Genomic DNA, 15,615 nt, shown 5'->3' with positions numbered 1-15,615 from the left:
AACTTTTCAATTAAATGAATCGATCAAATGATTTGACAAAGTTTACATTCTGTAACAAAAATAATAGTTGGACATGTCTCTATACTAACAACGCTGGTTGGTGTTCGATTTCCATCGCCGAGTGAGATTTTGGTGACAGTGAGTCATGTCCTGTCCCTCGCGACTCAACTGATCTGGGTTCAATCCTGGCTGACGAGATTTTCGCAGGTACAAAATCTCTAGGACGCGCCTATTCTTGGAATAGGCCCTGGATGAAGTCGTTTTCTCGGGCGGCAGTGACTGGCACAAACAAGTGGCCCACGAAAGATAAACAAGATAAAACACTCGTTCTACTAGTCCGTTGTTAAAGTCATGTTCCAAGTGATTGGAGCGATAGTAGAAAAGTAAATTCCAGAAGTGCTAAATTACCTTGGGGTACGGTTTTTCCTCACTGAAGAAAGACTTTAATTTCGCTCCGAAAACCTACTTTTTATCAAACTATTACATTAAAAAAAACCTAGAAATAAATTATAAAATATGGTTTTGTTACAGTTCATGTGTCTAGTCAACATTTCGGTCATCAAATAACCTAACCTACTTTGCAGAATTGTGTTGGTGGGCCTCGAGAGAAAGGCATAAGCTCACTTTCAGGTGGATAAAAACGGTTCGTTTTCTTTCCTTTCAACAAATTTGCACTGTACATTGATCTTTTGGGTGGGTATAGAAATTGTGATTATTTCTTTTCCGTCGATTCTTCCAGCCAATTCCGTCGGCTGTTGTAACCTCATCCGACGCGGCCAATGTTCCGCAACAGCCTCAACAGTGCGGCCATCATAAACCTGGCAAGGAGTAATCAAAGAACCGGCAGTACGCGCACCCGCCCTTCTGTAGGCATTATAAAGTTAACCATTCGTGATGGGCTCTGCGTGAGCTGGAAGAGAATACCTAAGAAAAAAAGATTGGAAATTGGCAAAACAAGAAAAACGAATGATTTTAAATGGAACGGTACAAAGATGAAACGATTTGCGCCTTGGCATGAGTGACGTTGAATAATTTATCTACCAAAAACAAAAATCAGGAACAAGCAGCCCTGTCTTCCCTGCTTTTTCTTGATTATCACAATTTAGTACCGCAGAAGTTTGTGTTCTCGCTTGTACATGTGAGCAAATGTACAGGTTCCTAGGCGAATGCCTGCGCGAAGGTTTTTATTATTGATGGAATCGTTAAAGCGCTTGCGAGAGGTCCAACCGAGTAAATAGAATTTATCCTGGCAAACTAAGCGGTGTGATGAATTTTTAAATTCGATTTGTATTTGAGTATCTTTATATTTTTTACACCGGATAAATTTCATTACGTTTGGCCCTGAGCTAATCATTTAAAAACAGCTCCATTTCTGAGCTGAGATTCGTACAGGTATTTTCAGTGCTCCGCATATTATAATATAATATATATGATAATTATCAGCGCTAGTGGCGGAGTAAAAGTCGTGGTATAACAGCGTGTCACTAATTCACTCTAATAACTATCACAGTCATCAGGGTGCTAACATTTTTTTAGCTTGATGAAGGTTGCAAATGAAGGTTTTAAAACCGATTAAAAACAGTTTTCGGAGAAATTCCGGTTAGAAACGGTTTTTTATTCGTTATATTCTAAGCGACGTTTTGACAACTCAGCTTACGCTAGAGCAAATATCTTAAAATAACAATATAGTTCACTCTCTAATTTCCCATATATTTCCGTAAAGACAGACAGGGAACACCCCCTCTTGTGGTGAAAGAGGTAACTAAACTCATTGCACAGTGGTACAGTGAGGCAATTTATGCGGACATAAGCTTTTCGTTGCGATTTTAGTTTGCGATTTAAAGCCATAGTTTTTGTGAAAAGTTGTTTCTTATACATAGTCCTATATTTATGTGCGAATGAAAATTAGGGTGGTCCTAAAATCAACGAAATAAAAACAAACTAACTTGGTTTTATTTGCATAAATAATTGTAAACCAACTAATTCTAAGCCTTTTCGCTCTATTTTTCAATTCAAATTTAAAAACAAAATTTTTTTTCGGTAACTATAATCAAAAATACGCCAATTTTGATGAAAAAACACTGTCGATATATTGTACAGATGGACTCTTCACTATTTCTATTTTAAAAATAGGCCCTTTTGATATATTGATGTTTCCGTTTAGGGCAAATATAAATTTTTTTTTGTATCATATGAAGAACAAATATTGTATAAATATTGTGAAGAAATACCGAAATTTGCTTAAAATTAGTTGATCTACAACTGTGCCGATGAATGTATACATTTATTTCTGCAAATAAAAAAGTTAGTATTTTTATTTAGTCGATTTCAGGACCACTCTAATTTTCATTTGCACATAAAAAATAGACTAAATATAAGAAACAAGTTCTTAGAAAAAATTTTACTCTAAAACCACAAAATCGCATCGAAAAACTCATGTCCGCCTACATTGCCTTACTGTACCACTGTGCATTGTTGTTGAATTTCTGTGAGCGTGTGACCGACATTTTCACACACGAAACTGAATTTACTCAATTTTAGATTTAGTTGACTCAATTTCATACTTTCACAGAAAAAAATATGTTGCAGATTTCGTGAGTATATTGTTGGTATGTAAAACTAACGCCATTCCGGGAGTTAAATATTGATAATATAATGTGATGTAGCTTATCGAGGCACTAAGAAGAAATATTCAAAAAATCAGGCCTTGACGTGTAAATGGTAAACTAATCCCAAGTTGCTATATACGTGGTTCCCTGTGTAACTTCACTAGCTCAGATCCATCACGGGAAGCAACTACGAAATGTGCGGCCGTCAAGCTCAAGCTCAATAATCAGGCCACGAAGTGTACAATTAAATGAAGGTTTCAATTACTCGTGGAGAAGATAAAAGGAGAAACCGCACAATGGTTGTCAATAGTTTATTATATTATATATAAAAGGTGTTCAACAAAACAAACATAATTAGTGATAACAACTGTTATGCAAAAACTATTATTTAATGTTTAGTTTTCTTCGCTTTGAAAGTTTTTTTTTGTTTTTTTTATCCATCCAAATTTTTTGCTTTCGAGTTCTAATCTTCGTATTAATAACTTGCAGCTTTGCTTTAACCAGCATATTTATGTATTTACTAGCTGACCCGGCAAACTTTGTCCCGCCCATTTTTGTGTTTAATTTAATAATTTTCAACATTCCAAATTCATTGATTTCTTGCGATTTGTTTATATCGTTTGAAATTATTGGTCGTAGTATTCGGCTGTTTCCCAGAAGTTGCCATCTCACAATTCAAAATGGTGTCTGAGGTCAATTTTTAGCTCCATGCATTATTCTGGTTAAAGAAACACTCATATTGGGTGGTATTTGGTCACTTTAGGCTATTTTCCAGAAACCGGAAGTCACCACCCTGGATTTTAAAATGGCATTTGGAGACAATTTCTGCCCCCTGAGCTTCATTCTGGTTTAAGAAACACCAATAATAGGTGTTATTTAGTCATTTTCGGCTGTTTTCCAGAAACCGGGAGTCACCATCTTAAAATTCAAAATGGTGTCTGTGGTCGATTCTAGCTCCTGCGTATCATTCTGGTATCGAAGCATCTCACATTGGATGGAAATCGGCCGGGTGAAGAAATACCCATATTGGGTGGTATTGGTCATTTTCGGCAGTTTCCCATTCACCGGAGGTCGTCATCTTACAATTCATAATGTTGTCTGAGGTCGATTTGTAGCTTCAGTGCATCATAACAATCCCGGAAATACCCATAATGAGTGTTATTTGGTCTTCTGCCACTGTTGTTTAGGAACCGGAAGTCGCCATATTGGATTTCAAAATGGCATTTGGAGACAATTTCTGGCCTCTGAGCATCATTCTGGTCAAAGAAACACCCATATTTGGTTGTTTTTGGGTCATTTTCGGCAGTTTTCCAGTCACCAAAAGTCGCCATTTTACAATTCAAAATGTTGTCTGAGGTCGATTTGTGATTTCAGTGCATCATCACGATTTCAGAAATACCCATATTGGGTGGAATTTGGTCATATCTCACTGTTGCTTAGAAACCGGAAGTCGCCATCTTGGATTTCAAAATGGTATTCAGAGACAATTTCTGGCCCCTGAGCGTCATTCTGGTTAAAGAAACATCCATATTAGGTGGTATTTGGTCATTTTCGTCTCTTTTCCAGTCACTGGAAGTCGCCATCTCACAATTCAAAATGTTGTCTGAGGTCGATTTGTGGCTTCAGTGCATCATAACAATCGCGAAAATACCCATATTTGGTCATTTGCCGCAGTTTTCCAGACACCGGAAGTCGCCATTTTACAACTCAAAATATTGTCGGAGGTCGACAAACGTACAAACCGTGGAACACCACCCATGGATTGCCTCATACATAGGCGAACTTTATTATTATAAAATATTCGGCCGAGTCCACTTCAGAATAAAAAGTGCATTTTTTTCAGTGTACCCATTAGGGTAATATTATTGTTAAAAGTTACTCTTTTTCGCATGTCGTGTAGAACAAAATCAGAAGTGGCGCACCTAGCGGTCGAAAAGGTGACTAACGCTTCTGTCATTTTCAATTTGTCTTCATAATTTCACGTAAGTGAACTATATTGGTATTTAAGATATTTGGCTAGAGTCAAATATTCGTAAACTTTACCAAAATCTTTAAAAAATGTATACCGTCATGATAAAACAGATTTGGTGTGGCTGGTATCTTGATAAACGGGCCGGTAGTTATAAGTTTCCGGAACAAACCACCGAAAAATTGAATGTTCATTATTGAACATTCAAAATCGTCATCGGTGTGCAAAAAATATCATCGGCGGCGCGTCGATTGAAGCTTTTTTGTCTCGGCCTTCTCAGATTTTAATGAAGCTGCTGAGCCTACCACGCGAGATTGTGCATATTTTATTGAGGATAATATCGACCGACAAAAAGTACAAATACTACAAGGTATACAGCCCTAGGGTTGTATGGAATGCTGACGTGGGACTAAACACTGTAATTAGGGGATTTACAGAGTCTGCAGATAGAATCAATGTGTTTGCTCAGGGACTGTGTGTATTTATATTTTCAGCTTCCCCTGGAAATCAATTTTTGAAATATATTCAACAACACTCGAAAGAATATCGTTTATATCTGACGATATTATGCCTGTAGTATTTTTTTGCGCAAACAACATGTATTTGACAAGGCACAAGCATATCGTGCTTGTTGAAGAAGCACCAAGAATTTCTTGTAATGTGTCAAAGTCAGAATTAACTCTATATCCTCAAAAACCAAATCCAATAATACTTACGTTATCATGATGAATGGTTTTGTCTTATTTTACTCTGATTAAATCAAATCTATAATATGGATCTTACTTTCAAAATAATATGGAAGCCCCTACAATGGTTCATTAATTGGCAAACATAAGAAGATATTTTAAACAAAATTATTAAAAAGTTCCAGCAAAAAAAAGTTCACAAGCATTCACAGGCTCTTACTCTTCTATAAATGTATATATTTAGGAATTTACTCTTTCGATACTATCCGGTCACGATTATTTAGTGAATATCGAAGATAAAATTAAATTAATATCCGTTGCAAAAATGTACAATTCTTGTTGAGTAATTTATGGTAATCATATTTATGAGAAAAACTTTCAATCACCATCAACAGCAGCATTGCAGGTTTTCCTCGATTGCACACGTATAGAAATGTACGAACAAAAGTGTACCACTGCAATGCGAATAGTACCGCTCAGGGGCGACACGTGGCTTTTGAACCTGCCTGTTCAACTACAAATTCAGAAAATCGCAGTTGGAGGAAGTAATTTCAATCATGTCCGTGTTAACACACAAGTCATTCTATTTGTTACTGTTTGAGAGCGAAACTTGAAATCAATAGAATATAATATTAAATTTGCGTTTGAAATATATTTTTCGTCAGGCGTACCCCGTGTGCATTGCACAGGTTGCATCTATGGACGAGTGGCCCCTGGTACCGCTGCAGTACGAATAGAAGTGTACCGCTGATATGTACGAATAGAAAAGTACCGCTGCAATTACAGACGACGAGAGACCTGCGGTTCTTTACTCCACTGGTACTGTTGCTTTTACCGGCATGTTTTCTTTCAAGACATCAGTTTTTATTAGGTTCTGAAAGTAGGCTTAGAAATTGTTCAAGATTGGGGATTGTCTCAAACTTTTCGGAAAACGTTAACCTTCGAGACATCATATTAGTCTAAGCTCATGGAAGCAAAAATAAATTGACCTATTGGGACGGGGAGACCCTGTCAATTTTTATTTCCATATTGATACAGAGAATATCACAGGAAACGGATGGTGTCCATTCACGTCGTCTGTGCAAGGAATGCTCGCATGTAATTGGTTCATTATTCGCGTAAATTCGTTATTGCAACTTTTTATCAATTTTACCGCTTAGCAATGAAATTAGAGTGATAACTAGCATATTACAAAATTGTTATACATTTTATCTATCCAACAACATTTTGGTTATTGTTATCCATCATGTGGTTATGCTGTTATTAACGTTTAAAATCTGACGCAACATTTGCCGGTTTCATTTCCAATTTTACAGAATGCATCCCAGTATAGTAAACAAAGACGTAGTACCACGTCAAAAGATAGACCAAGAAATGCTCAAGTAACTAATTTTCTTGGATAATTTCTTGGTCAGTACGTACCTCACGAGAAATGACGATTCGGAAAAATTTGCGTGCAGATGGCACAATTTTACTCTGAGTTACTCAATAGTTAAATAAAGCATGCAAAAAAGTAATCAACCGTTATAGAAGTAAGTGTTGAAGTTTCGCCTCTAATTTTGTGAAACATTTTTTACTTCTTTTTCAAGTCGCTGCTTTGCACACTAACCATTTTATATGTCATTTTTATTTATGTTCATGTACATAGACCACTCTGTTCCGAAACGATACGAGGATTCCAGTAAAATATATATGAAGTCAGAGTAATCTATGTACATTGGTGAGATAAAATCACCGATTTCGCAGAGAAACTGTTAATTTTATGTACCCCAATGTTAAACCACTTCATAACCTTTATATTAGAACATTTTGTTTGAAAGAATCCGTTGAACATAATTTTATTCAGAGATTTTCGAAAATTGCTTCTCCTGAACAATTTGCTCGATGGCACATTGACCACTCTGTTCCGCAACGGCTCATGTGACAAGCGATTAATTTTCTAGCACACTCTAGTTTTCAAAGATGGAAACACAAAAAAGAGCCTGCATAATGATGATCCTAAGCACGCACAACCTTATGCATAAGTTCCACTTTCGATTGTTTTGATCAGAAGACAGTGTTGCTGATAATGTCTCTCGATTTAAAGCTGAACAGTCGTCGTTTGTTGGTTGATTTTTTTTGTTAACAGTTAGAATGTCTTTTTGGTTTAAATGCGTTATACGATTTTGTTTTCTGGCTAAGATTGCCTCTTCTGTAGCACACCTATTTCTAGAGAAACATTTCAAAAGGTCCTATCTGCTTTAATCGATCACTTTCATTCAATCACCATAACTTATTAAATACCTTTAATGCCACGTTATTTGCACGAGTTGTTAATGGAGGGATCACACTAGCCTCCTGAACGAAAACCACGCTTGGAATAGTTACTAAAGCTGAACCATTAACAAATTAAAAAGACGCTCCGGAAAAACGATGAAAGCCGATAGGATCTTTTGAAATGTTTATCTAGATTTGTTCTTGATCAGCCTAATTGTGTGTTCCATGAACATACTCCGATTTTTCACCGTGACATTCTGCTACTCATTTCTGCCATCCGTTCATTGGTACAAATTTTCAGTTGAACAAAAAAAAACGATGGCAAGTGTTTTCTGTACCGAAAAAAAGAACGGGGCGGAATATAGCGCTAACAGAACACCCTCATTTGCAAGGCAAATGACCGCGGAGCGCTCTAGAGCGGAACAGTTTTAAATCATCCCGTGAAACATGCTTGTATAGTTTCAACTGGCTAAGCAATAAAAGTCCGGCTAGGCGAAATGGTCCGGTACAGTTGTGTGTGCCTCGTCGTATGCAACAACTGAAAGTTTTTCAAGTATGCTATCGGTAGTGTGTACTTTTACTGAAATTATCTAAAGTGAATTTGACTCGTAAAGATAAATAAACGTTTGCCCATTCCCAATTCGTATCGCTCGTTTGGGATCAGATGTTAAATCGGTTTTTTCTTTGTTTTCGGCACACGGCTCTGGTAGCATTATGCACCAACGCGCCAGCACCGAACGAGGTCGTTAACTCTTGCGCGGCATAGGGAACACTTGTTATACCGGGGGGATACTGTTTATGGGGCAGCTAGCGCGAGATTGAAAACGCTACAGCATCGAATAACATGGACGGAAAATGCCATCAGCCCAACCGTGCCACAGAACGATGTATGTTTCGAAGTAGAGATGAAAGAAAATGACAAAAAAGGCTGATGCAGTGCCATTTTAGTACGCCAATCCGTGGCAGTGACAAAATAAACCGTTGGATTGGATAAGGGACGACTGGGGCGAAATGGAAATGCACTGTAGTAGCTTCCACACTTCGCTTTCCGAATCGAATTATTCGATAACTGAGACAAGCGGGACATTGTTTTAAAGAGATACTGAACGATCAACCCCAGCTTACCCTACGGTTTGGAACACGTCAAGATATGCTGAACTAAAGCATTAACTCATGTGGCAGTTGGTGATTGCAACATTATCGATTCAGGCAATGAAGAAGTATTCCCATTTTTATGCTGGGCCAGCCGGTTTCCACTCCCGATCTTGCCGTATACGGCAAGTACAGGTCTACTGGTTTCGGAATAAATGTACTAGCCGTGTGCACCATCAAAGCGCGTTTTTCGTCGCTGTCTGTTGTTGAAATGACTTGGCTTTTATATCTACTTTTTCCCGCAGAAAGACGGTAGGCCGCAATTAAATAGTTGCGTGTAGATTACGGTTCCATTCGAAAACTTGTTTTGCCCTCCACCAACGATTGTGTGTGAATAATGATAAGACCCGAATGCCCGATGCCATTGAACCAGTTTACGGGCGTGGTTCATTTTAAACGTTTGTTTTCACTATACTCGTAACGGAGTTTTGGCTGCAATTCACCTGGAGATAAATTCGTTAAGTCGCTAACATATTGACGTCAATATTTCACTCATGTCCCAGTTGCTCGTTTCACGGCTCGATAAAATTGCCTTCTGATTTACTCGTTGTCACACGCACGTTCGCTCCTGGGTAATACAAATTGCCTTTCCACACTCAAGGCTTTCTTTGAGCATCACTAGCTTCCTACTAGCTTCAGCAAGATCTGTCACTATAAATAGTGCCCTTTAGGAAGAGAGCAGAATAATGGCACGGGATAAATCATGTGTCACTGTCGGATCGTTTTCTCGCGAGCAATGTTTATGCCGGAATTCGTCCCGTTTTGTTTCACTGCGCTCATTCCGTCATGTGACTAGAGGCAATGGGATTCCAAACAGTTCACATGATCGTATTACAAAGAGAGTAGACTACAGATTCGATGTATGAGGACAATTATCCTCATGGTGAATTCCGTTTTGGTGTAGTAGTTCAGCTTCGCTGTTAAACCAAAATTTCGCCGATTTGGTTCCGAGTGTTTACAACATGAGAGCCCTGGCAGCTCCGTGTTTACAGTCTCGATAGATACTAGCGTGGAAATAAACAAGATAAACTATAATGTGCTACGAAAATAGGTTAGAAGCGGTCGTCACACTAGTCGCGCTATGCAGCCATGCTAAAGTAATCTCGTAATTAGCAAGATTGCGACTCCAAAAATAGTGTTGGTAGCTGAGATTCGAATACCAAGACAAAAATTCCAGTTTCTAAAAATAAACAACATCAACTCGACCGATTCCGTACTCAAAATCATCTCCATTGTAGCAAACACGGTAATCCAAACGCAGTCTGAATAATGTGCTGATAGAAACCTAACTTTTTGGTAGATTAATTAACATTTTATTAGCTAACGTGTGCTGGTTTATGATGTAGTTGTGAATTACTATCGTTAGATAAACCAACGCTCGAATTTGAACATTATTCTTAAAAGCTTAATTAAATCACTTATTCAGCGTAATTAATGTTTCAGGAAGGAATGGGTTTTCAGGGTTAAAAAATGCATGAAGGTTCAATAAAACAATATAGCTTTGGTACGATTAACTACGAATTCCGACGCTATTTTTTTCATACGTATACGTAAAACATTTGTTTAGCTCCAAATTTCAAGTAACCTCTGATCAGATATAATAGGAAAATTTGTTATTTTGTATTTAAAAAAGTTTGTAAAGTTAACCAAACGATAGTAGTAGCTTCGCGACATATATTTAAGTATTTTAATTATGATACGGATGAGCAAATTCAGAAAAAAAAAACGTATAATTGAATTTCCAATCGCCGCAAAGAAATTACCATGATAAACCTGCGATGTATGACTACCAAATGCTATATATGTTCTATACCACCAAGCAGATCACACCAATGCGATACTGTTCTCTCTACGGCTTAACGTTAGCCATCTCTTATCGAGAAACCATATCAAAATGCCACGGCAATTTATACCGTTCATGCTTAGCTGCAACTTGGTGTAAAAAATACGAATCCTTATCGAATGCACTTGCCCTCCGTTTGAACGAAGAAAATGTATCAATTTTCAAGTGCTTTAAAGTGTCGTGACAAATGATTACCGATGTGTACACAAGCTGATAACCAAATAGCACGTTTAGTCTGGAAAACAGACTTGGAATTAATTTTGTAGCTCTCAGCGATAAGGTTCCCCGCGCCGAGCGAAGGTAAATAAGAAACACGTTCGTTTTGTTTTGCCCATGACGGACTTGTACACAAACGAAGAGTTATAAAGAACAAACATGGATTCCGGTGGTTTAGAGTTTTCTTCTGTTTGAGTAGAGTGATAATGGAAATCCCCATTCCGTTTCACCGATTCGAACAGGCTTTCTCCTAAACTTTCTTAAAGCATAAAAAGTGGAACATTAGCACTTTGGTAGTAACTAACCTTTATTTCCCCGTTTATTTTTTCTTGCAGCTGAAAGTGACCTGGTAACGTTCGCTCAGATCAAAACGCATCACTGTACAAAGTACCACATCGACACTAGCCTGTTCACCGCAGAAACCCGCTCGGAAACTCTCCAAGAGCTGTACGATGCAGCCGCCAAGACTCCGGTTCCGGCCATCGCCGAAATGGACCGGCTTGCCGGAACAAACGGAACCGGTCGGCGCAGTTCGGATGCGTTCCTATGTACCCCAGTGTTGGGCAAAACGCGACGAAAGCTACGCGCCAAGGTTGATATGGATATCGAAACGAGACTGGTAGGTTAACAGTATTTTTTACAATCTTACGGAAATCAGAGTTCAAACGACCCTCTATTGGGTCGTGATTCTAAACTTCTACAGTTAGAGGTTGATTTCGAAAATTGAAGCCATAAAGACTCTAGTGACAAAAAAAGTTTACGTAGAACTGTAATCGCTGGTTTATGGTTTTGCAACATAATATTTTTTGTGAAAGCAGAAGTTTTTTTTTTGTTGCTACTTCCACCCCGAGAGATGCTTAACGACACCATAGCAACATGTTATATCCGCTGGTTACGCAACGACATCGCACGCAGAAAAAGTCGCCCAAATTACTGTCTGGTATGGCTTGCGTGCTAAATTATGCTCACGCTGATGAAATTACGGCGAATTCGTTAATTTATCGTTGTTCAACGGAATTTTTTCTCACATACCGACCCTACCGAAAGCAGCTTGTAGCACAGACTAACAGACATAACACTGGAACCTAGATCCATCGCCACAAAAAACTATCATTTCGAATTCCCTATCAAATTACTGTGATCGCGCGACAACATCGTCTGTCATGCAATCTTATACCTGTTTTGTGGTTTTCATTTTGACACATGCACGTACGTTAGCGCTGATGTCGAAATACAAGACGCAGCGCGAACATGGCAGCGAATGGTGCTAGTGTTACTAACGTGAAGTACTGGCTGAACGACGATTTTATTGAAAATTCGTTCAAAGTGTTATGTCTGTTAGTCTGTGCTTGTAGGTTTTTTTTTGATTGTCTTTGCAGAGCAGCCTTGCCCAAACCGACTTGAAGGAACGCTATTGAACGTAGTTGCTTCATATGCTCGTACATAGTTACGTACTTTGATAGCATATGCTATCAAATTTTCCCATAGCGCAAAAGCAGTATTAAAACTAATTAGTACTAGTTTTAGTATGATTTGATTGCGAATAATCGCTTAAAAAACTCGTTTTTACCCTTTTTTTAAGCATGAAGGTAATTTTCTCAGAATTAGTCAATCAGGTTTCGTTATTGATTTTAATCGAATTTTTACTCTTTCACAAAATATCTGCAGTGCTAACTGTGTCTATGAATTAATTATATATTCCACACGACACTGCACGTTTCTGTGGATGGTTACAATGCCAAACCATACACGAAAACACACTAATTTTTTTTTTTTTTTTAGTTTTTAAATAGTTTATTTGACACGGCACGATACAATTTATGTTTAACTGAGCCAAGTACATTTTTTTTAAATTCTAAATTAGCAGGGAAAAGAGGGAGGCCTTTTCTTTATTCTCGCGGCCGACTACGAGCTAGTGGGGATTTAAGGTGAGAGGAGGGGAGTTACAATTTTGATTTTAACTATATTGAGTTACAGGATTTATTGATTTGTACATTGCTAAGCAGTGATGTTCCAGTTGAGCAGTTTTGGTCTGAGGTGTCTGCGTGAACATGAAGATGCCGAGTCTTCGATTTAGTGTCTCCAGCATGGTGTATCATTTTCATTCAGTTTATAACGGGAATTGTAATCTAACAAATAGATAAGAAAAATCAAATTTTGATTCCAGCATTTTTTATAAACCCGTATAGCTGGGTCATGTACTGGAGATCACCGCTTCCCAGAATGTCTCTAACGGGTACGTTCGGCTGTTTTCCTCGGGCCCTAAGGGAATCTATAAGCTCGGACCTAACACCACAGTATTCGGTACACGACCAAACAACATGCTCGATGTCATGGTAGCCATCGCCACAAACGCAGTGATTACTGTCTACAAGCCCTATACGAAAGAGATGCGTGTTTAACGTATAGTGATTGGACATAAGTCTGGACATCACGCGAATGAAGTCCCGACCTACATCCAACCCCTTGAACCATGCTTTCGTCGATACCTTAGGAAAAATGGAATGTAGCCACCGTCCCAGTTCATCTGAGTTCCATGATGATTGCCAACTGTTGAGTGTTCTCTGACGCAAAATGCTATAAAATTCATCATAAGCAATTGGTCTTTCATAAATATCGCCGTCAATAGCACCCACCTTAGCTAAAGAGTCAGCCTTTTCGTTACCCGGAATCGAGCAATGAGAAGGGTCCCACGCTAAGGTAACCCGGTAATTTTTATCTGTTAAAGCACTTAAAAACCGCCGTATTTTCCCCAGGAAATACGGGGTGTGCTTCACAGGCTTCATTGATCGCAGAGCCTCAATGGCACTGAGACTATCTGTGAAGATGAAGTAGTGGTCTATGGGTAGGGTTTCGATGATTCCAAGAGAGTACTGAATAGCAGCAAGTTCTGCGACGTACACGGAAGCAGGAGCATCGAGTTTGTAGGAGGCGGTAAAATTTTCGTGGAAAACACCGAAGCCAGTGGACTCATCTAGATTAGATCCGTCAGTGAAAAACCTTTTATCATAACTAACATGTTTAAACTTATTGGAAAAAATCTTAGGGATCTCTTGGGGTCGCAATTGATCCGGGATACCAGAAATGTCTTGTTTCATGGTGGTGTCGAAGAATATAGCATTATTAGAAGTAGCTAAAAGTGCGACATTGGAGGAATCGTATGAAGAAGGATTAATATCTTGAGCCATATAGTCAAAATATAAAGTCATAAATCTGGATTGAGATTGAAGGTCGACCAACCTCTCGAAATTTTCAATTACTAATGGGTTCATAACTGTGCATCGAATTAGCAACCGGTAAGAGAGATTCCAAAAACGATGTTTCAACGGAAGAATACCCGCTAACACTTCAAGACTCATCGTATGGGTCGACGGCATGCAACCCAAGGCAATACGCAAACAACGATATTGTATTCTCTCTAATTTTATAATGTGCGTGTTCGCGGCGGAGCGAAAGCAGAAACAGCCGTACTCAAGAACTGACAATATCGTTGTTTGGTATAACCTTAGAAGGTCTCCTGGGTGAGCACCTCACCAAGTTCCGGTAATCGTACGAAGAAAATTAATCCTCTGTTGGCATTTTTGTGTCAGATACCTAATATGACAAGCCCAGGTGCATTTGGAGTCGAACCAGACCCCGAGATATTTAGCGACTAAAACCTGAGAGATCGTTTTACCCGTTAGTAGGAGCTGCAGCTGAGCTGGGTTATGCTTCCTAGAAAAAACGACCAGCTCAGTTTTCTCCGGAGAGAATTCGATACCCAGCTTAAGAGCCCATTCAGACAAATTGTCTAAGGTATCTTGCAAAGGTCCTTGCAGATCGCTAGCCTTGCCACCAGTAATGGATACAACGCTATCGTCTGCAAGTTGCCTTAGCGTGCATGAATTTGCAAGACATTCATGGATGTCATTGACGTAAAAATTATATAAGAGAGGACTTAAACATGAGCCCTGGGGGAGGCCCATGTAACTAATTCGGGAAGTTGTCGAATTGCCATGTGAGAAATACATATGCTTTTCTGACAACAAATTGAGCAAAAAGTTATTCAAATTTGGTGAAAGTCCCTGCGAATGAAGTTTCGCGCTTAAAACTTCTACAGAGACAGAGTCAAAAGCCCCCTTAATATCCATGAACGCAGAAGCCATTTGCTCTTTTCGAGCAAAGGCTAGTTGAATTTCAGTAGAAAGCAACGCTAGGCAATCGTTCGTCCCTTTGCCCCGGCGAAAGCCAAATTGAGTATCTGAAAGTAACCCGTTTGTTTCGACCCATTTGTCTAACCGTAAGAGGATCATTTTCTCCATTAATTTCCGGAGGCAAGAGAGCATCGCAATCGGCCTATATGAATTGTGATCAGAGGCAGGTTTCCCGGGTTTCCGAATAGCAATGACTTTTACCTCCCTCCAGTCATGCGGAACAATATTTAGCTCAAGAAACTTGTTGAACAAATTCAACAAGCGTCTTTTTGCAGAGTCGGGTAGATTCTTCAACAGGTTGAATTTTATTCTATCTAACCCTGGAGCCTTATTGTTGCACGACAGGAGAGCCATTGAAAATTCCAACATCGAAAATGGAGGCTCTTCCGTAGTTACTAATAACGCGTCGCGAAAGGTTTTCTGTTCCGGTACAGAGTCTGGACAGACCTTTTTGGCAAAATCGAGTATCCAGCGATCTGAATACTCCTCGCTTTCATTCGAAACGTCACGGTTCCGCATGCGCCTGGCGGTATCCCAAAGAGTGCTCATCGCTGTTTCCCTGGACAACGCGTTTACGAACCGCCGCCAGTACCCGTGTTTTTTCGCCTTTACTAAGCTCTTCATCTGCCTGCCCAGTGCCTCGTACTTTCGAAGCAGGTTGACAGTGCCGTACTCCCGGTAGTCCTTATAC

The 15,615-nt window shown here is 39.1% G+C and overlaps 1 protein-coding gene across 1 annotated transcript in view; it reads left to right on the top strand.

The window, feature by feature from the left end:
- Positions 1–15,615, top strand: part of LOC129734079 (uncharacterized) — a 114,453-nt gene that overhangs the window by 47,634 nt on the left and 51,204 nt on the right. The window contains exon 2 of the mRNA XM_055695798.1: positions 11,067–11,350. Within this exon, the coding sequence (XP_055551773.1) occupies positions 11,067–11,350 (284 nt within the window). The remainder of the gene's footprint in view (positions 1–11,066; positions 11,351–15,615) is intronic.

This window comes from Wyeomyia smithii, chromosome 1 (genome assembly GCF_029784165.1).
Source record: "Wyeomyia smithii strain HCP4-BCI-WySm-NY-G18 chromosome 1, ASM2978416v1, whole genome shotgun sequence".
Lineage (NCBI taxonomy): Eukaryota > Metazoa > Arthropoda > Insecta > Diptera > Culicidae > Wyeomyia > Wyeomyia smithii.
Note: the sequence above shows the minus strand (reverse complement) of the source record. Positions and strands in the feature narration are given on the sequence as shown.